The following is a 22,534-nucleotide window of genomic DNA, read 5'->3' on the forward strand; positions in this document are numbered from 1 at the left end:
TAAAACAACAGATCAGACCAATTAATTTCAACATTTTTATTTTTACTTATAGTACACTTATAAACAACAACACGAATTCTAGTTTCCATTCAAAACAGTGTTTAATACATACAACATACCAATGACATTGTCTTGGTCCAAGGTCTCCAGATATTTTATTCACCCAAATCTGTAGGAGCCTGCACTGTCAAGGGTAACCTACTTTTGGAGTAAAATTTACTGGTCAAGAACAATCTACCACCTAATACATGCTAGTTTGAGGACCAAAACACTTTGAGGACCAAAAAGGACCAAAACACTTTGAGGACCAAAACACTATTGACAGTGACCTTTGAAGTGGTTTAATGTAATCATTGTGTTATATAAAAAAGTACTTGCAGTTGCATAGTTAAGTAAATATATATATAATGCAAATTATATGCAGTTATTCAAGGCTGATGAAAAGCCAATCACAATGCATTGGTAAACAAAACTGTAAATAAATGTGTACGCTGTCAGCAAAATGCTGATTTTTTTCTTTTCTAACATCCTTTGGACCACATGTGCTTGAAACAAATTTTGTTTAGTGTTCTATATGGGCTATATACTATAATAAGATATATCTTAATATACATATACTGGCTGATTTTGTAAAATATTTGATTATGTGACTAGCGCCTGTGCTTTTGACCAGGATCAACATAAGGTAGGTATCATAAGGTAGGTATTTCTATATGTTCATATTTGAATCCAAAAGTCATCATGGTCAATGCGTTATATAGGCACCGGAGGACATAGTCCACAGCCACATTCAAATTAGCACATTTCATAACAGTTATAAAAAATTTGCCACAGAGTCAGAAAGTTTTCAATATTTTAAATATTGAAAACTGTCTGACTGTGGCTATTTTTACCATTTTCTTTGGGTTAAAGAATGAAAACCTCCTGAGGCTATTTTTACCATTTTTCTTTGGGTTAAAAAGTGAAAACTTCCTGAGGCTATTTTTACCATTTTCTTTGGGTTAAAGAATTAAAACGTCATGAGGCTATTTTTACCATTTTTCTTTGGGTTAAAAAGTGAAAACTTCCTTCAAGGCTATTTTTACCTTTTTTCTTGGAGTTAAAATATTGAAAACTTCCGGCGGCAAATTCGGACAAATACAGTACAAATTTTTTCCTTATTATTCAGCTATTTCTCGACAGTCCACTCTAATAGTTTCTTCTGTTGGTCCAATCAATGGTATTGATTGACTGAACTTGCGAATGGTATTCATCAAACTCAATTTAATAACGATTTTTATAATATGGCGTGTAAGTGGTACGATATCCGTCAGTGACATTGCCTTTAAATGTTACTGTTCGCGTTTAAATCTTTGCAGCTCGTGTGTGATACCAAAGGCATCTAACATAACAATTGTATAAGTTAAGAAACTACATCTTTGTCGAAAAATAGAATCTATGCACATTATTATTATTGTTTGTGTTTATCATATGTCAAATTCTAATCTGAAAGTGTCCATAAATATATTTAAGAATAAGATTAAGTAAAGATTTATGAAAACACACCTAAATTGTATATTCAAAAGCACCGGAATCAAATAATAATTTATATATTATGACAGATGCCTTAGTGTGTTGTGTAAGAATGTTAAACAGTAATGAAATCCTACGAGGTTTATTCTTGGCTTTAGTACCAACAAATGAACAATTGTCGAAATCTTAAAGACAATTTATTGCTGGAATTTAATTCCCATTTTAAAGCGTTTTTAAATGTAATAATAACAAAATATAGAACTGTTGTGTAGACCTACAAATACTTGTAATAATACTTATACAATAATAAAAATGCTTGAATTCTAAATCTTATTGATTTAGTTTTCATATCTTATCTATACATAGAGGTAGCAGCAATAAGAAGTCAATGAGGCGCAGAATGCTAATTCAGCAAACAAAACTGTTTTCAACCATTTGCATGGGTGAAAGTTTTCCGTATTAATACGGAATTCCGTATTTTCGGTCTTCTCAGGGGTCATTTTTCTAAATCGTGTAAATCAGGGGAGTTTTTCGGGGGAGGGGGGGGTGAAGGGGTTACCCCAAACCCCATCATCAACATCGCGATCTACTCAAAATCGAAGATAAAACAAAGTTAAATTTTCTGGTTTCCCAATTTTGTTCTATAAATAACGTTGCCATAAGTGGTAAAATTCTGTCGGCGATATCAGCCGAACGTTTCCGAAAATAGTCGTTTCTTTTCGTAAAAAAGCTGCCAGAAATATTATAAATATACAACATAGATTTGATTGATTAAAAGACAGGAAAGGCTTTGAAATGTGTTTTAAAATGCTTAATTCCTTGAGCTTCCGGGGGCCCTGGACCCCTGGCCCACCAGGGGCCCTGCGGCCCCCTGGCCCCAAGCTTAATTTTTCAGTATTTTTAAAATTTGCAACTTTCACCCATGCATTTGATATAAAGTCGTGAAGTTATTATTTATTTGTAGGTGTATGCAAAAAACTATTGATTGTCATAAATTAGGGACTTTTATCTGCTGTGTTTTAGCCATAATGCTATTCTATCAATCTATAGGAATTGTAAATAAATTGATAGCTTCTGTAAAATTAACAACAAATAAATTGTAACTTTATTGATTAATTGATCAACTATATCGTTCACTTTTATTCTTTAAAAGTGCTGTAAATTCTTGACTCCTGGCATATCACAATTTTTTACATCTACATTCCCAATTTTAAGTAAATGAGTCATTTTTAGACATCCAATAAGTGTCAACCTTCTGATGATATTAATATTTTAGTTAAATTCATAGTTTGATATTTATGTTATAAAGCATTAAACAGTTACATAATTTATAAGTTTTCATAATATGCTTTCAGAACCAAAATGAACAGAGAAAGTGAGTTGGCGAGGCAGTTGCAAGAATGGACGACAAAAGAAATGCACTTTAACTTACAGTCATCTCATTCAGCAGCTTTAGATCCTGAGAAGTTAAAAGTGTATGTTCCATTTGCTGTTATGATGTTGGTAATAATCTATGTAGTGTAATTTTAGGTTAAAAATTAGAAAGGATATTTTCACATAAATTTAGGAAAAATTTAATGGCAGAACAAATTCTTTAAACACAAAAACGCAAAAATGAGTTAGAGCAGTCATGTACTAGGTATTTTGAGAAGTTTGTGAACATATTTTGATTTGCTTTTTTGTTGCCAATTTTAGTTGTCCATTTAAGTGTGTTTTGATTGTAATTTCCCTGTTTCTCAGGCTGTGTAAAGGGCCAGGAGCTGCAATCTGGCAATGGGTGACACAACATGTCAAGTCCACAGAGTAAGTCCTGCAAATAAGAACACTTGTACCATCACTAAGTCATACCACTACAAAGTTGTACCATATTTGCTGAAGTCCTCCCATATTTATATATACTAAAACATTACAAAAGATAAGAATATTCTGTATGGCCCATGTTTTTATACGCCCATCTTACGATGGCCGTATTATGGGAATCCCCATGGCGGGCGGCGGGCGGGCGGCTCCACAATGTTGTCCGCTCTCTAACTTGAACATTTCTCATCCAATTTCCACCAAACTTCATGAAAGTGTTTGTTGGTGAAATATCTAGGTCAAGTTCGATAACCAGCCAAATCGCTTTAGGCACTCCAGAGTTATGGCCCCCTGAATTTGTCAAAATTGGCCATTTTAGCTTTGTCCGCTCTCTAACTTGATCATTTCTCATCCAATTTCCACCAAACGTCATGAAAGTGTTTGTTGGTGAAATATCTCGGTCAAGTTCAATAACCAGCCAAATCGCTTTAGGCACTCCAGAGTTATGGCCCCCTGAATTTGTCAAAATTGTCCATTTTAGCTTTGTCCGCTCTCTAACTTGAACATTTCTCATCCAATTTCCACCAAACTTCATGAAAGTGTTTGTTGGTGAAATATCTAGGTCAAGTTCGATAACCAGCCTAATCGCTTTAGGCACTCCAGAGTTATGGCCCCCTGAATTTATCAAAATTGGCCATTTTAGCTTTGTCTACTCTCAAACTTGAACAGTTTTTATCCGAATTTCACCAAACTTGCTACTATAAATGTTTGTTGGTATATATTCTTGGCAAAGTTCTATAACCAGCCAGGCCCTTCAGGATTATGGCCCTTGAATTGGTCAAAATTTGCCATTTTTGCTTTGTCCACTGTCTAATTTGAACAGTTATCATCTGATCTTCACCAAACTTGCTGAAAATATTTGTTGGTAAAATAAATCGGTCAAGTATGATAATCAGCCAAATGCCCCGAAGCACTTCAGGATTACTGCCCTTGCCATTTAAGCTTTGTCTACTCTCTAAGTTGAACAATTCTCATCTGACCTTCACCAAACTTGCTGAAAATGTTTGTAGCTATAAAATCTTTACCAAGAATGTTTGCCGGTATAAATGCTTTGCCAAGTACACACTGATTGTCTCTTGGGTACGATTAAGGATGAATCATCTCTTGGAGACGATTTTTACATGAATGTTGTTTTTCAAATCCCGAACACGTTGATCGTCTTTGGGCATGATTTGGGATTAATCGTCTATATCTATAGACACAATTTTCAGGAGCCTTTTCTGACTTTGACAGATTAAGGTACTGAATTTCGCATCACGGAATTTCGGAATTTGGATACACAGTTTACAAGGGATACTTTTTGCTTCCACCTTATTCAATAATTTTTTTTCTACTGTTAATGCCATATTGTGCCAAATCATTTGCTTCTTGAAAAGCTTGTTTCTCAAAGGGCCAATGTGACAGTAAGTTGTCTTAGAATCCAAGAAATTATTGATGGGCGTATTTTGTGAGTGTCACTCTTGTTTAAAGTTGAGAACATGTAGTGTAAACATATCCACATAAAGCTGGAATATGACAAATTGCCTTTGATTTCATGTTATAGTTTTTAGTACTTTTTACAATCTAAACAATACATTTCATGTATGAAGTGGTACAAGTTTGTGTTAGTACAAATATCTCTTGTAACTCTCCTGAAAATGGGTGATGGAACTAAAAGACAAAATATTTAACATGGTGTCTTTTTAACCTGGATATTGGTAACAAATCTACCAGTTAAAGTTCTAGTGAACATGTACATTATAAAGATGTAAGGGTTAATATCTTTGAACAATCTCACTTATGATGATCTTTAGGCATGCTATCAGCTCAGACAGGCATCAAACCAGACTTTAAAAATAGAGTAAGAAGTTTATGGAAATAGTGCTAGTTTTCATGGTACCCTTTCTTCTGAAATTTATGTAGAGATACACTTTATAACCTCATGAAGGATGAATTTTGTTAGGTTAGATGGTCTTCTTCTCCTAAGTCTCCTAGGCTTCTGTCTTGATTCCAGGCAAAGATTTAGCTGTCTTGCATTCAGTTGTTGGTAAGAATTTAGCCAATATGTACCAGGGTTTTCCCAGACACAATTTTCAATCTGAGGACTTCCATTTCTAGGCTATGCATCCATGGAACCCCAGAAACAAACATTCATTGAGTGTAAAACATTACCGGGTATATTGAAACCCAAAATAACAACCCTTATTTGTCCAGCATATGGATCACAGGTCCTCCAGCTATACATTTCTATGGAATACAGCTTCTGAATAATATAATGATACAATATTGAAGATAAATTTGTGATTTGCAGAGAAACACATTTAAAGAGATATTTGTGCACGCTGAATGTATTTATTTGTTGTTACTTTTACAGAACAGTGAAGACAGTAAACGGCAATCTGGCATTGTATCCTTTACTAAACCAGCATTTGATGCCAACGTCGTCCCGGGATCCCAAGGCCACCGAATTTCTTGGATGGACTCCTGAAAATCCAAGTCCAGTTTCCTAATGATATTGGATATTTTTGGGGCAGAAAACATTCTGGCTATTAGCTAGGTTCACCACTGCCTGTGATGGGCACTCTAAACAGGGGCACATCAAAATCGGCAGAATACAAGTATGTGATAAAGAAATATTTCCGATGATGTTTGCCATGGAGAGTGGAGAGTGTTCAGAACTGGCTATTGTTTTCTCTAATATTAAAATCTTCTTAGAATGACCATTGATTTGCAAGCCAGAAAAATCATTGTGTGTTTATCTGTCATCTTTTTGATAAGTTCACATTATTATTCACATTTGCTTAATATTTCCTTAACTACTGCTAGTAAAAGCAAGACGTCTGTTCCAAGTTACAAAGTGAACTATGATGTGGGTGGGAAACAGTTCGAAGACTCTAAACAAGCCTTACTGGAGCAAAGAGCCGCTCTCACAGGGGAGATAACTACAACATTGAGAGATGTCGGCCATTTTGAGCACGAGGTGGAAAGAATCACAGCAGAGGTTGCTGAGACAGGTCAGTGACAAAAAATGAGGAAATTATATATGGTAAACTTGATACATTTGCTTTGATAATGATGACCTCCAGTGCCCAAATTCACTTAAATGTCATGAGCCTGAGTGAAACATAATCTCATTTTTTTTTTAAATACAACATTTTTTTCATTTCATTCTCCTAGGAAAAAGGGTGTAAATATTAATAAAAATGTTATGCTTTACATATACAGCAATTTTCACCATCAGTGCATAGTATTAGTAATTAAATAATACAATTAATATGGGAACATTCGCGTTCCCAGGATGTCAGTATAATAACACCATGTTGTTTCCGTCAGTTTTACAAGCCATTTTGTTAAAGATAACATCTGAACACTAATAATTTTTTTTATTATTATTTTTTTTTTATTATTTTTTTTTTGATAATCGATTATAACTAAATACTATCGATTGTCGCCGATTTCAGGCCCAACCAATCGATTTTCGATTATAATCGATCATCGGAACATCACTAGTATTTAGTACAAAACTCAGATTCAGGATGTCAGTATAATAACCCCATGTTGTTTTCGTCAGTTTTACAAGTGCATGATCCTAAATGTTTTTATACGTCAACTTTAATGAAACAATTTTTTTATAGCTTTACCTGCAGTGGATGGGTGGGCTGATCTCAGCATCCATTATGTTGTCCACTCAATAAATTTAAAAGCCTTTATCCAATCGTCACCAAATTTGGTCAGAATGTGTATGGGCATAATATCTTGGACAGCCAGCCATACCGCTCTAGTCACTCAAGAATAATTGCCATTCCATTATAGAAGTTACCTGAAATTGGCCTTGCCCGATCAATAACTTATGAAGCCTTTGTCCAATCATCACCAAATTTGGTCAGAGCATTTCTGGTATAATATATCAGACAAGTTTAATAACCAGCCATATCACTCTAGCCACTCACAAGTTATCACCCTTTCATAATATTTTTTCCCTTAAATTGTTCTTGTCCAGTCTGATAACTTTAAAAAGATGTTATTCAAATCATCACCACATTTGGTAAGCATGTGTTTGTGCAGAACATCTAGATCCTAGGGTATTATCTATCATAACATATTTATGGGTATTATCAATCTTAGTGTAATATGTATATATATATCCTATCACCATTAAAATCTTGGTAGTTGAATTCTCTACTGTACTTGTATTATTCTCCTTTCATGTTACAGAGCGAAAGTACCAGCAGGTTAAAGAAGCCATCAACAACTCCCGCCGGAAGGCCGCCCTCCTGACTGCTTTCTGTGTGAAATCAGCTGACAACGCAGCACAGTATAAGGAATACGTGCGATGTCTCCAAACCAGGACAGCTACCATCAAAGCCAGAGCACAGTATGTTTGTTTGGCGCATTACGCTTGTTAAAATTTCTCAATAAGTGCGGTGCCTCCTGAGACATCAGCGTCAAGACATTTGCACAATGGATTTTCAAACAGTACATTTCTACAGGTGATAATCTCAAAGGTATGAAATAACTCATATGGGTCTTGCCGTATGACATAGCTCCCGGTGCTTTATATCTCAGTTTATGAATCAAACCGAAATCAAGGCTCCCTCTGGGTATTTCAAAGTTGTCGCCACTTAATGCTGGTGGTCAATGGGGCCGAGTTAAGTCCATTGAGGGGTTTTGTGCAGCACCGTGATTGGCACTGAAGAGGGTAGAGCACCCTTGAAACTTCTGGGTTTAAGATTAACTTTAAGAGCCTAAGATTGTATTTAAATCTCAGTTTATAAATCAAACCTAAAAGAATCTAATCTTTATCATTATGCTTATGCACAAGTGATATATATTGTTTTATCAGGAAAGGCTTGGAGACAGAAGAGTATTATAGTCGAGAGGCAGCAGGTGGAGATAGTGATGATGAGGAGGAAACAGAAGAAAAGACACCTGCACTGGAGATTGCTTCTGCGGTGAGTAGGGAGAAGCAGGGTAAAAGAGTGTATATATACTATAGTAATATAGTGGGCAGTTAGCGAGATTGAGTGGCAATAAAGATGGGAACTGGAGATTGAGGGAAAGGCACCCGCACTGGAGATAGCTTCCGCAGTGATTGGGGAAGAATAGGGTGAAGGTGTTTTTATTATAGTATTATAGTGGACAGTTTATGGGATGAATGGAGTTAAAGATTGGGAGCTAGAGACTGAGGCACAGACCGCCCATTAAAGATTGCTTTCATTGTGAGTGGGGTGATTTTAAATCTGGTGAAGCAGGTTGTGGGTTGAATGAATTAGATTATGTTAGGGAAACTGTAGAATATCCACTTTTCTTGCTTGGTGACCTCAAACCAAACTCACATGGGCCCTGGCTGGGAATCAAACCCGAGTCACCTTGGTGAGAAGCTAGTGAGCTAACCACTGTGCTAACCGTACAACCTGCTGGTGGTTGAATTGTAGTGGACAGATGACTAGGTAGGTTAGGGATAGTGAGGAAGAAAAGAAGGAAACATAGAAGGAAAAATATCTACACTGGAAGCTGCATCCACAGTGGGTTGGGAGAAAACGTACTTCTGCCGTAATGGTATTAGCTTAATTTCTTTTTCTTTTTTTATCCAAATGTTGTAGTTTTGGTTTATTTAAAGTTTTTATGTGTTGATTATAACTTTGATTTTGTAAATATAGGTTCTAAATCTTTATACTTAACTCACCAAGGAGGATTTGAGTTGGACTGTTGGAGCCACACAATGGGAACTTGTACTGGTTTCCACCGAGGAAATAATTAATGTGATGCACTTGATCACTAGTGTGGTGTGTATGTGTGTACCAAAACCATGTACCGTAAATGACTGGGTATAAGACGATAGGGGGTATTAGACGCAGGGGAAAAAATCTGTGAAATTCCGAGAAAAAAACTTTTAATCTATGTTTTTGGTTAAAAGACGCCTAGAAAAAATGTCAAAATCGTCCGGCATTTTCAGCCACCATGTTTGTTGACAGTGACAAAAAAAAAAAAATTCGTGAAAATGGCGATGGTTATCTTTAAAACCATACTGTCGAGAATGAAAAGTTATGTTAAGCAAAAAATATTTTGACAGTGCCCAACTTTGCTTTTTTATAATTATGTAAGTTTGATTATTGTTTAATTCAATTTATTATTCAAAATAATATTGAATACCGTAATTCACAAGAGTTCGGACATCATAAATTAATTATTTTTTTCGCTCTCCGAATACATAGAAAATGATCATTTTTACATTTTATTTACATGTTTGTTTAACCTGCCTTTTTTCTTCATGTTTGCTTTTTACCACTTATTAATTTATCCGTAGTAATCAATGGTCATAAACTTATTTATTACGCCTATAAGTGTAAATCCTTCATGAAGTTAATTAAAACACCATTTTATACATGCACTGAACTGAATAAACACATTCTATCGGCTTCAGATCAAAGAGTCACACTGTGTGACGTCACATAACTTACAGTTATGCCCACGAGGATCTCGTGGAGAGCATGGACATTGCTATGCAGGATTAATGTATAACTGTACGATTATTGCTTCATATAGTCTATAAGTGTGGTACAAGTTTGAAAGCTTATTGGCAGATCGTTTTACAAACATGCCATGTCGATGTTTTCTTAATCCCTTGATTGCCCTTATTGTTTGTTTAATCCTCAAATAAATATATCACACTTCCTTTTCAACAGGCAATAAATCGTTTAGGATGGGTAGTAACTAATTAAATTGTCACAGTGGTGTATACGGTTAGGTAATCTAGCCAGGCAGTGTAAAGATAAAAATCAATAATCTTCGTCTGTGAAACTTGGTAACTATGAAAGTTATGATTGATGTCCTTTGGGTGTCCGAAAATTAGGTACGCAAAATAAATTATTTTGGGAAATAATTATGGGTGTCCAAATATTTAGAGTGTCCGAACTCTTAGGTGAATTACGGTAGCTTTAATCGAAAAATATTTTTGTTGAAATTATAAACGTCTTACGATATACCGTATCCCGATCTTCAACTGCCGTTTTAACCCGTATATACTCGATCAATATGACGCGAGTAACATCCCTTTCTACATAAATCTAAACAAACTCTCGGCTTGAAATTGACCTCAGAAAAAAAGTTCAAAAAATTGTTACTGGGTATTATACGCAGGCATTTTTTTGCATCAAAATCTGAGGGAAAAAAGTGCGTCTAATACCCAGTCATTTACGGTACTGTCATTCTGACTATCATATTTAATGAGTTATGCCCCAATATAAATCAACTGATGAACACAGATCAAGCTTGTAAGAGAGGATGGTAATTTGAAATATTGTAATTTGTTTCATGTAGAAACATGTACGAGAGAGCTGTTCAGAGATTGGCACATTTCTACAAGACACATTGAATGGAGCGTTCACTAATGATAAAGCCTTGTTGTAAGTAAATTTCCTGCTTATTGTTATAGATACCCCTTAGTCCTATTGCTGGGTTCTTTTCTAAACTTTGGTTCTAATTTGGTTGAAGATGCAATAGGCAGCTTTCAACCTAATCCTCCGTAAGAAGGAAACAGCTCTGGTCATTAAAGGTTTACAGCACTGTTAAAGGCAGATATACCAGCCATTAGCGACTGTGTTTATATGTGTCAGCTACTTATCAATTCCAGCTCAAAGCAAAAGGAGCCACTCTGGCAGAAGGTTGAGCAAGTGTGTGGCACATTCTCCGCTGACCAGATACTGACCGGTCTACTAACCCATACAGTGGACACTACAGCTGCCCTCCGCTCACTGACCAGTAAAGTGGACATCAGGAGGGACGCCCAGAAACTCAGGTAGGTGACCAGATAATGACCAGTCATCTGACCCATACAGTGGACACTTCAGCCACTCTCTGCTCACTGACCAGGAAAGTGGACATCAGAAGGGACGCCCAGAAACTCAGGTAGGTGACCAGATAATGACCAGTCATCTGACCCATACAGTGGACACTTCAGCCACTCTCTGCTCACTGACCAGGAAAGTGGGCATCAGAAGGGACGTCCAGAAATGGGGTAGGTGACCTGTCTATGGATCCATATCTGGACACTACAGCCTCCCTTAACTCACTGACTGGCGTGGACATAGGAGGGTTGCACAGAGTCTCCAGTTGGAGATAATTGTAGGACATTTAATATTGGTGATCTTGGTATAACTTGGTCATGGTTAACACATTAAGTTATCATGTTGAGAGCAACTTAAAGTGATGAATAAATATAACCCAGTCTGATATTTCTTGTTCAGCTGAGAATACACAAGTAATGAGCTTTGTGAACTAGCAACTGTCACTGATATTAGAAAAATGTTAGTTATTCGCTGATGGAAACACAGAATATTCTTTGTTGTATTCCTTGTTATCACCTCACAACATAATGATAGTACCGGGTAGTTGAAATGTTGTCTTCTTGAACTCAGGTTGATAACCAGATAGTGACCAGGCAACTGAACCATACAACTCTTCTGCTGGGCTGTGTCCGCTATATTATATATTTTTTTAACTGTACTATGGTTAATCCAATTCCACAGGCAAATTTTTGTAACAATTGTCATCGAATGTTGGTAATTGTAATATTGTGTCTACAGATTCAAGTATGATGGTGGAGAAGTGAGGGATCTGTCCAGACAGCCATCCTTGTACAAAAGTGTACATCAATTATTACAGGTATCTATAATACACTAATAAAGTTACAAATACAGTCAAACCCCGTTGGCATGATTTCCTCGTTGGCTTGAACTGGATGTAAAGGACTGATTTCTCACTACTCAAGATAAGAATTTCTGCTTGGCTCGAACTTCCCGAGGCTCGAGGTATTTCCTGGGAGTTCGAGCCAACGGGATTCAACTGTACTCGAATGTATAAGGTCCTTTTCAAACAAGATTTGTCTCATTCAAGGATTTGAGCCTATTTTGGGGGGGGAGAATTATAATGCTTAACTTCTTTTAAAAGGCCATGAACTGATCACCTTGAATATGTAAAAATCACCATATTGGGTATTTGTGTCACAGGGTGCATGCACAAACATTATTGAGATTTTTTTTTTTTTTAACATTTTGGCAAGGGAGGCAAATCCAGCATGAGAAAAGGGTAAAATGCAAATCTCAGTGATTTCCCTTTGACCATGCCAATCGTTTTTAATGATTATGAAATTATTACAATTATTTTTTATGCCCCCACAAAGTGGCGGCATATAGGGTTGCCCTTGTCCGTACGTACGTCTGTCTGTCTGTACGTACGTACGTCCCGAAGATTGTTTCCGATCTAATTCTTGAAACCGTTTGTCCAATCCTCACCAAACTTTAAACACATGTTTGTGACCATAATATCTTGATCAAGTTCGATAGTCATGGAAATCGCTTTAGTCATTTAGGAGTTACGGCCCTTTTTTGCCAAAAATACTTCAAAAATATATGTTTCCAATCTAATTCTTGAAAAGTATGTGTCAAATCCTCACCAAACTTTACATACATGATTGTGACCATAATATCTTGATCAAGTTCGATAGCCATGGAAATCGCTTTTGTCATTTAGGAGTTACGGCCCTTTATTTGCAAAAAAAGACTTGAAAAATACGTCCCGAAGATTGTTTCCGATCTAATTCTTGAAAACTGTTTGTCCAATCCTCACCAAACTTTTAACACATGTTTGTGACCATAATACCTTGATCAAGTTCGATAGCCATGGAAATCGCTTTAATCATTTAGGAGTTAGGGCCCTTTATTTCCCAACAATACTTAAAAAATATCTTATCCGATCTAATTTTTGAAAAGGATTTGCCCTTGTGCAGATTATCCTGAATAATCATTATGGCTTATTTTCTGTGACAAAAAATTGAAGTGGGGGCATCCGTGTCCTATGGACACATTTCTAGTTTTAATTATTTGTACAAACTTGTTTATGTTTTCAAGACAAAATCCAGTTATTGATATGGCCTTGGTGTCATAACAGTTGTTGTTGGCGTTGTTGTGCATATTTTTTAAACCTTTGCCATAACTCAAAATGGCTCAATATATGAAAATGAAACTAGGTACACACCCATGTACTGCAAGTTCCATGACTCTGGCTTTACTTATTGTTGAGTTATTCCCCTTGATAGGTGGAAAAAGTCATGATAAATCTAAAACCTGGCCATAACTTGAGATAAACATTTAAAATATTTACACAAAATGCACATGTGTAGCAAGCCCCTTTGTCTGGTTTTAATAACTGCTGAGTAATGAACCATTGATGGTTTGAAAAAGTCATGCAAAATCTTAAACTTGGCCATAAGTTAATTAGATATATTCATATGAAACTTTGTATACATGTTACTAGTGATAAACGTGTATCAAGGCCCTTATCCTTTACTTTAATTATTGTCAAGTTAAGCCCCTTGATAGTTTGAGAATGTCAGCCAAAAATTAATCTTGGCTCTATTAAACTAAATTATAACTAAAAATAACCTGTGGGCATCTTGTCAAATGTTATATAATTAGCGGCTGTCCATTATCTGTGTGGCAGCTTATGTTTGTGCTATGTGTGGATAAGAAAGAGATTGGGAAGGGATGGTGTTGGTGTGACGGGTAGTGAGAGGTGATTCCATGAGGGATGTTTGAGTGTGAGGAAGGTTCGGAGTGTTAAGACTTGCTTGGTTGAGGACATTGTGAGGAGGTGTGTGATTGTGGTGAGCTTGTGCATGTGATTGTGGTGAGCTTGTGCATGTGTGTGTGTGTGTGCAAGGTTGAGTGAGTAAGGGAAAATGCTTGACTTTTAAGTTGTTTTGCATCTGTGATTTAGACAAGTACAATTCTGTGTATGTCATCTTGAATAGCTCATGAATGGCCTTATCGTAGTTCATAATTAGATATTTATTACTCTCGTTTTAGAGCCTGTTTTTTTCCTCTTTTTTTTTTAACCATTTCCAATTGCTCTTTTATAATAAAAGTATGTTGAATCATTGGACCGCAAAATACTGTATGTATAAATAGCAAACCTATGATTGCTTGAATAAAAAATAAACATTTATAAAATTAGAATCAAGAAGATTTTTTTTATGATATATATTAATTTTGAAATCCAATATAAGCCAAAAGTATATTAATACCATTATATTCTTCACCATTAAGAAGCTTTTCTTAGAACTGTGATGTTAACATTTGAAGTTTTATGATTTATTTTCTAAAATATTTTTGTTATTCATGAACATCTTGAAGAAAGGTTGTCTGGGAGAACCTAAGAATGCTGAAACCTGTTAAACTGAAGATGAAATGAAAAGCTACCATTAACAGATGACATGCGTATTTATTACTTGTGCCTTTTAGACCAAATGGTGTCTGTTTATTATGGAATCACGTTTAAAGTTTTAATGAATATTTAGAAATCCTATTACAGAAATTAAGCTTGTATCCAAAGTAGTTCATATGAAGTTTATGGGTTTTGTCACTGAAAGGACTAACATCAATAAAATATTTTATCAAAGATATTCATAAGATGGTACTCAAGATATTGTGTGCCATTTTTAACAACATTTTGGAAGTAAAAAAATATTGTTGAAAAACTTCAGAAAGTGGCCAAACTTACATACTTACTATAACCAGTATTTTCCCTAGATACTTTTTTGCTCAGACATTGTGTTGCCAAACCTTTTAACAATTTTTCATAATATTTAATATGATTGTAGAATGTTTAAAATGTAAAAAATAATTAGTACCATACCGGTTTATTCAGAGGGTACTGTAACCTATAGGTTTACCCTCCGTCTGTCTCGAAAACCTAGACACTGCAATAACCTATGCTCAAGCTAGGTTAGGGAAACTTGATATGTGGATAGAGGGCCATTAGGTTATTATGCGTGTCATTTTCATCTTTTTTTTGTCCAATAAAAATTGTAATGGGGACGACAATAGTAAAAGTACCACTTTCTGGCTGGACCTTTGCATAAATGTAAATCTGTTAAACAATGATCTAACTCTGATGAAACAATGTTTCACAATGTACATTTTCAGGAGAGGAACAAGGAACACTTCCTCAGTTTCGTCCAGTGTCAGAAGTCTGTCAACGATGCTCGGAATTTAGAGCAGTCTGTTTCCATGGTGAAGTCACGCATTGAGAAGAAACTCCACAAGCTTTTCTCACAGAAGTCTACAGACCTGAAACTGGCCAGGTAGGTTATGATAAAAAAAATGATCACAAAATCAGCATGATGTTTCCATTCATGATGCAGTCTTCAAAGATTTTCCTGAAGGAGCCTGATTAACCATATGCCTACTAACACGGATTCTCAGCTATATTTTATAAGCACTCATTGCACCCCAGCAAGAATCTATTTCAAGACTGCACATAAGGGTAATATTAAAAATTATCACATGATACATTGAAGAATAAGTTATGATGACTAAAGGTTATTTTATGATTTTGTAAAGGCAGTCATATGAGGTATAATAAAATAATTTATTGAATCCTTGTGTTTATGTTTGACCAGGATAATACTGTGATTTGTAAATCTCCCTATTTTTTTCAGGACCCTAGTAGACGTAGAAGTTGAAGTTGATGGCCAGAGAGCTGCTTTGCACAGCCTCACACGGGAGACGGAGGCCCTGAAAGTGGTCGTAGAAAAAAGTGTCCAGCAGAGACAAGAAATGTTTGCCAAACACCACCGCATACAGGAGTTCCAGGATATAACGGTATACTTGCAGCAACCCTGTTAATACGTAAAGATATATCTAATTATTGCTTGTATTTTCAGTAAGTTTGAGTGATATAGATAAATTAAATGAGAGGTTAATTTCTTGTCATTTTACTTCAATAGTGTTCCTGCTTGAGTTTGAATATTTCCATTAGAATTGAATGCAAGATGTGGATACAAAGGGATAAAAACCTAACTCCTGACCTTGTCTATTTCTTCTGTCATACTCATATTCATAGTGTTGCTGTTGGTATAGCTGGAATCATCACAGTTAAAAACCTTTTACGTTGACGATGAATAAAAGAGTTCAAGACTTTGTACAAAGTTTTGTACACATGTTACATTGCCATGTGTTGTGTATTTCACTAGTCCATTTATTTGTAAGTGAAGCAAACAGGACATCACAATACTTTAGTTGAGTGGAGGCAATGTGTACAATGTAGCAAGGCCCATTTCTCTGGCTTTTATAATTGTTAAGTTTTGTCAATTGCTTGTCACTGATCAAAGAGACAAGTGGTTGTCATAATATGAAACATAGAGCTCTTGTTTTTTTGTCATATTGCAAACATTTAGCATCAAATTTTCACTTAAGGAAAGAAACTGTTGGTACATACATATATGCACTAGTAAATGAAACTTCTGACCAGCAGAACATGCATTGATGTTCTTCTGCATTTTTGTCTCCAGAAACCTTATTACCTCTTTAATTGGTAGCAGGTTGTTTTGAAACAAAGTGTGAACTCTCTGGGTCTTTTAGAACTTATTGAGGTATCCAGCTACATCAGCATAGTTTTACCTTCTAGAGAATTAATTGTTATTAACACTTGCATGTAGTTGAGACTAGAGCAATAATTAACAACTAGCAAAAATAACTGTCTTTATTTTGCTCTATTTTGTCTTTTAGCAAACTTTTCAATATACATAGTTCCCTCTAGGATCAAAAGCAAGGAGTTATTCCAGTAAGGGTTGGACAGAGCATTAATACCTAAACTGGACTAGATGAGGAGCTAGCTGACATATTCAACTACTTTTGGTGCTGATTTATCTTTTAGAGATGTAATCATAAAAGTATTATTATTATACCTTTCAGGATCAGAAGCAGGGTGTTATCCAAGTTCTTGTCAAACAGAACATGAATGCCCAGTCACGACTAGAAGAACAGCTGGCAGAGATATCCGACTACATCGGCCGGTCGTTTGTCTCCCAGCCCTCTCATCTCACTGGGCTCACAGGGAAACTTGCAGGAACTGTCTCACAGGAGGTGGATGGCTTTGCTAACCTTGTACTGCCGTATTTGATGTTCTCACAGATTGATAGGTAAGTGTTTGTAGATATGATTTACTTGTGAAGTGTTATTTTATTAGTGTTTTATATTCATTTTGGTGGAATTTCTACATCCATGTCTACAACACCAAGATAAGGGTAGAGTGCTTGCTTACAGCAATATTCATTCAATATCCATCAATTTATGAAAACATTACTATTATATGCTTAGTAAAGTTCCAATTGATTGAGAGGCTGTCACAAGACAAACTAAAGGAAAGGGATGTATGTTGACAAGAAGTGATATTTTTGATACAAAGCTTCATGCTTTACAGTATATGAAGACCACACCTATCAGACCTGCTCTCTCCTTTGGGCTATGATGCTTAAACTTTGATACATTCCTTGTACATGTTTATACCATGTTTTACTGTTACAGTGCCCTGAAGACAGCTGTTATGGACCTGTCCATACACCAGACTTCTTCTGTCCATATCAGACCTGCTCTCTCCTTTGGGCTAGGATGCTTCAACTTGATACATTCCTTGTACATGTACATACCATGTTTTACTGTTACAGTGCCCTGAAGACAGCTGTTATGGACCTGTCTATACACCAGACTTCTCCTGTCCATATCAGACCAGCTCTGTCCACTGTGCTAGATTGCCTCAACTTCAAAATGTTCCAGGTAGCGAATGCAGATAAAACAATATGTGGTTTATAAACATGTCTTTTTTTGGAGTTGTTGTGATAGCCTTGCAGTTGTCATCGGTGTTGTTTTGTAAATCTTCGAACCTTGAACACAACTCTAAAACTGTCGAGATGTTTACATAAAACTTAGTACAAATGTTTCCAGCAGAGGTTTTAAAGTTCCGTATTATGCTGAAATCTAAGAGGAGACTAAGAGGCTCTTAGGGCACTTTGAGATCAATGTTAAAGGCCTAGTTTAATCCTTCAATAAGTGCCCCCCCCCCCCCCCCAAAAAAAAAATGTGTATTGTACACAACCTCTGTGTATTGATCTTAATCTAATTGCCTTATTGTCTTAGCAGATCTCTGATATGAGTATCCTGTTGTGCAGTTTTGGAGTTTTTTTTTATAGAAATGGACCCTAAATGGCCCTGAGTCAATAAACAAATAAACAGGAATTGGCCCTTACTGTGACATCAGTGCAATTAGCAGGAGATGCACAGAAGGGGATTGTCATACTAAGCATTCCTTAAACTAGGCCTTTAATTTGCATGCATTCACTTTGATTTATTGATGTTACATCCATGACATCCTAAAGTTAAGTTTGTCTCTCGGTTTCCAATTTACAAGATGTTATATGTAAATTCTAGCATAAGAGAAACTCATCACTCAATTCATGAAAATATTTGCTTGATCATTCTGTGCAACAGGCATCGGTCTTATACATATATCATCAAATATCCTCTATTCCAGTAAAACATATAACCCATGGGGGAATGCAATTATTTGAATAGTATATAGGTAGGTGTCTTTTTTGGCTAATTCTAACCCAACAGGGGTAAATTTGCTTCTGTAGGGTGGTGGCATAATCTCAAAGTGCCTTCCCCCCGGGAGTTTTATGTTGAAATGGAATAGCCCTTACCTGAAACCTGATTTATATATATATGTGATATATTCCTTAGGCTCCAGAGTGTATCCTATCCCAGTGTGTACAACTACGGGAAGATATAGGGGATATTCTTCACAGACTTGATAGGGAAGCCAGTATAGCATCTAGAAGAACAGAAGATGATGTGGTCGTCAATATCACAGGTAACATAGAAATTGTCTGATAAAAGATTTTTATCTTAGTGCATGCAACTACATGTGGTGGACTCATTTGCAAGCCAAGTCAATAAGTTTGCTGACCATAAAATAAATTAAAGAAATTTTAAAATTACTTTTCCTTCAGGTTTATGTTGTTGTATGAGGAACAATAACAAAAAAAGAGAAATGTTAGCATTCATTTGTAGAGTATGTTTAAAGTATGTAACGAGGGATTGTCCAATTTCAATGAAACTGGTCGGGCTTTTTCTGTCCATTTTGGGAAAAAGACCCTAGACAAATTTGGAATATTTGTGCCGTAAATTTTATTGATTTGGGGTATTTTTTTTATACCTTTTTTTTAAATATATTTAGATAAAGTACCAGCAAAAATTAGATTTTCCGAGTCATTTAATAATTGGCCATATTGGGAATAAAATCATAAAAAAAATCATCATTTTGGGCAACATCTTGATGTGAAATTATTGTATTTAACGATGAAGTGCTGAAGCTCCGCACCTGCAATAAGCAGCAGTTAATCGAGAAGCCAGGCTTTTCGTTACAGTGGATTTTTTTCTTGGAATTGGTAAAAATAAACATATTTGGCATTAGGAATGGGTCGGATATTCTGACCCGTGAGATAGTCAAACAGGCCTGCAGGTGAACAAATTAAATACAGCATTGTAATTTTGACGAAACTTGACATACGTATTAAGTTATTAACCGATAATGAGATAAAAATGGTCTATGTAATAAACAATTATAAGTTTAATGCATTGTGGTGCTCTTGTTTGTAAACAAAGTTTTATGAACTTAAGAATTGAGTGATTACAATAATACCTTTCCTGCAGAGTTATGTGATCGTGCACGTGAGAGTGACAGTCAACAGCTCCGACAGACGTTACCACGGTTACAGGAGAAGATTTCCCGCACCAACCAGGCCCTAGACAACTGTACACATTCCAAGCAGGCAGCAGACGACTGGTATAGAACAGTTTATATATATGTACAGGCTAAGGTGATTTGATCATGAAAGCGTCTAGTGGTTTTGATATTCACTCACAGGTTGAGAGTGGTGTAGTGGTTTAGGTATCCGCCTCTTACCCAAAAGGTTGTGGGTTCGATTCCCAACTGGTGTACTTTCTCAATGCCTGTTTGGACACTAGTACTAGTTTCTACCCAGATAACTGACTAAATTGATTTATTAGTGACTAGCTTCTGTCACAATGCAGCTTAAAAGAAACTCTTATTAACTAGACTAGCTCTCCAGTAGTAGTAGAATATAAAACAAAGAAACCTTTATTTGGAGTGATCCCGGTACACTGTTAAATTAGGTTGCTGGAATCAATAGATAGGGATGATACTGTTCAAAATTAATCCTGATCTTTTAATTTTAGACTATCATACAGTTAGTTTTATGCTGGACTTTGCATTAAAAATGGTAAGAAATATCTGCATTAGGTATGAAAGGCATTGGAAACAATTTGAAAATGTGTTTTCAGCTTTTAACCCACATTTGGGTAAGACTGCTTCATACTCAAACTAAATTTTAAGGATTAGCATTTTCGCTCTGGTATCATCCAAGGTTGATAGAATATTTTGGTTGGGGGACCTATCCTGCAAATAGTACTGAGACTGAGTTATATATTCTTGCTTAACACATTTTAAAGGCTCATAGTTGATTTATCCAAGTATCTTTTTATTAATCAGTGGTCACAGCTTATAATGGATTTACCTGTGGCAGGGGTGAATAAGTTGTCTGCACTCTTTAACTCATGAAGTTTTTGTCTAGACATCACGGAACTTGTCAATTGTAGACCGCTATACACCATGTTGTTTTTGTTTTTATACCAGGTGGGTGGAACCCGGCCAGAAGTGTGTACCCTGGGTGACTGTAGATGACCACACCTTACAGCAGTACATGGACAGATGGACAGTCCTAGTGACCAGCCTTAGACAACAGCTTCTACACAACCAGTGAGGGAGAACAACTGCAATCTCTGATTGCCTATAGGCAGTTTTCATATACAATTTACCTGCAAATGTTCCGACACAAAGGAAGGCAGGTGCGCTATGGAACCAGTTGGCACAAACTAAGAAAAATAAATTGTTTACCTCCTTAAGCTTCTTTAGATTTTGGTGGATAGATGTAGAATTGGCATTGTTCGTCTGTCCGTTCTTCTTTCCATTCGTGCAGAGCTATCACTAGGAAACTAATTGACAGAAATTTATGTCAAGTGTCCATTACCTTAGTGCAATTGTACACCCGCAAGTTTCTGTATCGGGTCAATAACACAGGAGTTATTGCCCTTTAATAATTGAAATAGCTTAAATGTTTCTGCCTGGAGCCATTTTGTTGTAACATATTAACAGAAATTAAAGAAACTTACACGAAATGTGTATAACTATATTGTGGTGGTGCAAGTGCAAGTCTCACTTAGATCAGGTCAGTAACATAAGAGTAATTGCCCTTGAATTAATGAAAAAAAAAAGTTTGTCTGGAGCCTGATAAACAGAAGTTAATAAAACTTACATAACATGTATAAAACTATAGTGTTGTGGTACACACACAAGTTTCATCTAGAACGGGTCAAAAGAGTATTGTTTTTTAATTAAAAGAAGCATAAACTTGTTGACTCAGGGCCAAACTAATAGACAGAATTAATGAAACTTACATAAATTGTGTATAACTCTAGTATGGTGTTGCACGCTCATGTTTCTTCAGAAACACCAGAGTAATTGCTCTTTTATCAATGAAAAATATTAGATTTTTCACTCCGCCATTTCTATGTAACTAATGGACAGAAGTTCATGAAACTTACATGATCTGTGAACAACCAAAGCGCAGTGATGCACACTTAAGTTTCGTCTGGATTAGATCAGTAATATAAGAGTAATCGGCTCTTAATTAGTGAAAAACTAATAACTTCTTGGCCTTTTAGCTATTAAAGATCAAAGTATAGTATCTGTTCTAATCAGTCAACAGTAGTATGTAACTATTAGACATAATTTAATGAAACTTACATGGAGTGTGTTAAACTATTCTGCTCTGGCGCATGTGCACATTTTGTATACCCTAGTTCAGTAAGACTAGAGAAATTGACCTTTGATTATTAAAAAAATATTTAATTTGCCAGTCTAAGATCTTGTTTTGTAGCTTATTACTTTTTCATGTACATAACTCTTGATGAGTTTTGTTTACACTGGAGTCGTGTATGGCTTATAGATACATGTATATTAAAGGTTTTCAGTATTTATTTTACAAAAAAAATAAAATTATTTATGTTTGAGGAACTTGTTTTATTTGTTCTCCAATTTCTCTAAATAATAAGGAAAGTCAACTTTAGCATTCACTTAAATTAAAGAAACTTGTTGTACAGGATGATTATGTGGAGCCTTACCTAGAAATTGCTTTTGAGGGTCAGGGTAGCTGCTAGTTAAAATACAAAATGGTTTCCACTGACAACTTGAGCTTTACAATTCTGGA

At 35.8% G+C, this 22,534-nt stretch overlaps 1 protein-coding gene across 3 annotated transcripts; it reads left to right on the forward strand.

The window, feature by feature from the left end:
* Window positions 1-1,107: 1,107 nt before the first annotated feature.
* On the forward strand, window positions 1,108-22,335 carry LOC128235176 (uncharacterized). 3 transcript variants are annotated; one of them, XM_052949920.1, is made up of 17 exons: window positions 1,108-1,142; window positions 2,868-2,987; window positions 3,253-3,315; window positions 5,723-5,755; window positions 6,175-6,362; window positions 7,564-7,723; window positions 8,192-8,300; window positions 10,669-10,754; window positions 10,982-11,146; window positions 11,934-12,012; window positions 15,333-15,490; window positions 15,848-16,010; window positions 17,103-17,329; window positions 17,855-17,963; window positions 18,927-19,056; window positions 19,899-20,031; window positions 20,902-22,335. In XM_052949920.1, exons 2-17 carry the CDS (start codon window positions 2,875-2,877, stop codon window positions 21,026-21,028), a joined length of 2,043 nt encoding a protein of 680 aa, XP_052805880.1. In that variant the 5' UTR covers window positions 1,108-1,142; window positions 2,868-2,874; the 3' UTR covers window positions 21,029-22,335. The 3 variants fall into 3 exon arrangements, with proteins under 3 accessions (XP_052805880.1, XP_052805881.1, XP_052805882.1); XM_052949921.1 differs by having other exon boundaries at window positions 1,133-1,245; XM_052949922.1 differs by lacking the exon at window positions 1,108-1,142 and adding an exon at window positions 1,201-1,219.
* The last annotated feature ends 199 nt before the right edge of the window (window positions 22,336-22,534 follow it).

Source organism: Mya arenaria, chromosome 5, assembly GCF_026914265.1.
Source record: "Mya arenaria isolate MELC-2E11 chromosome 5, ASM2691426v1".
NCBI lineage: Eukaryota > Metazoa > Mollusca > Bivalvia > Myida > Myidae > Mya > Mya arenaria.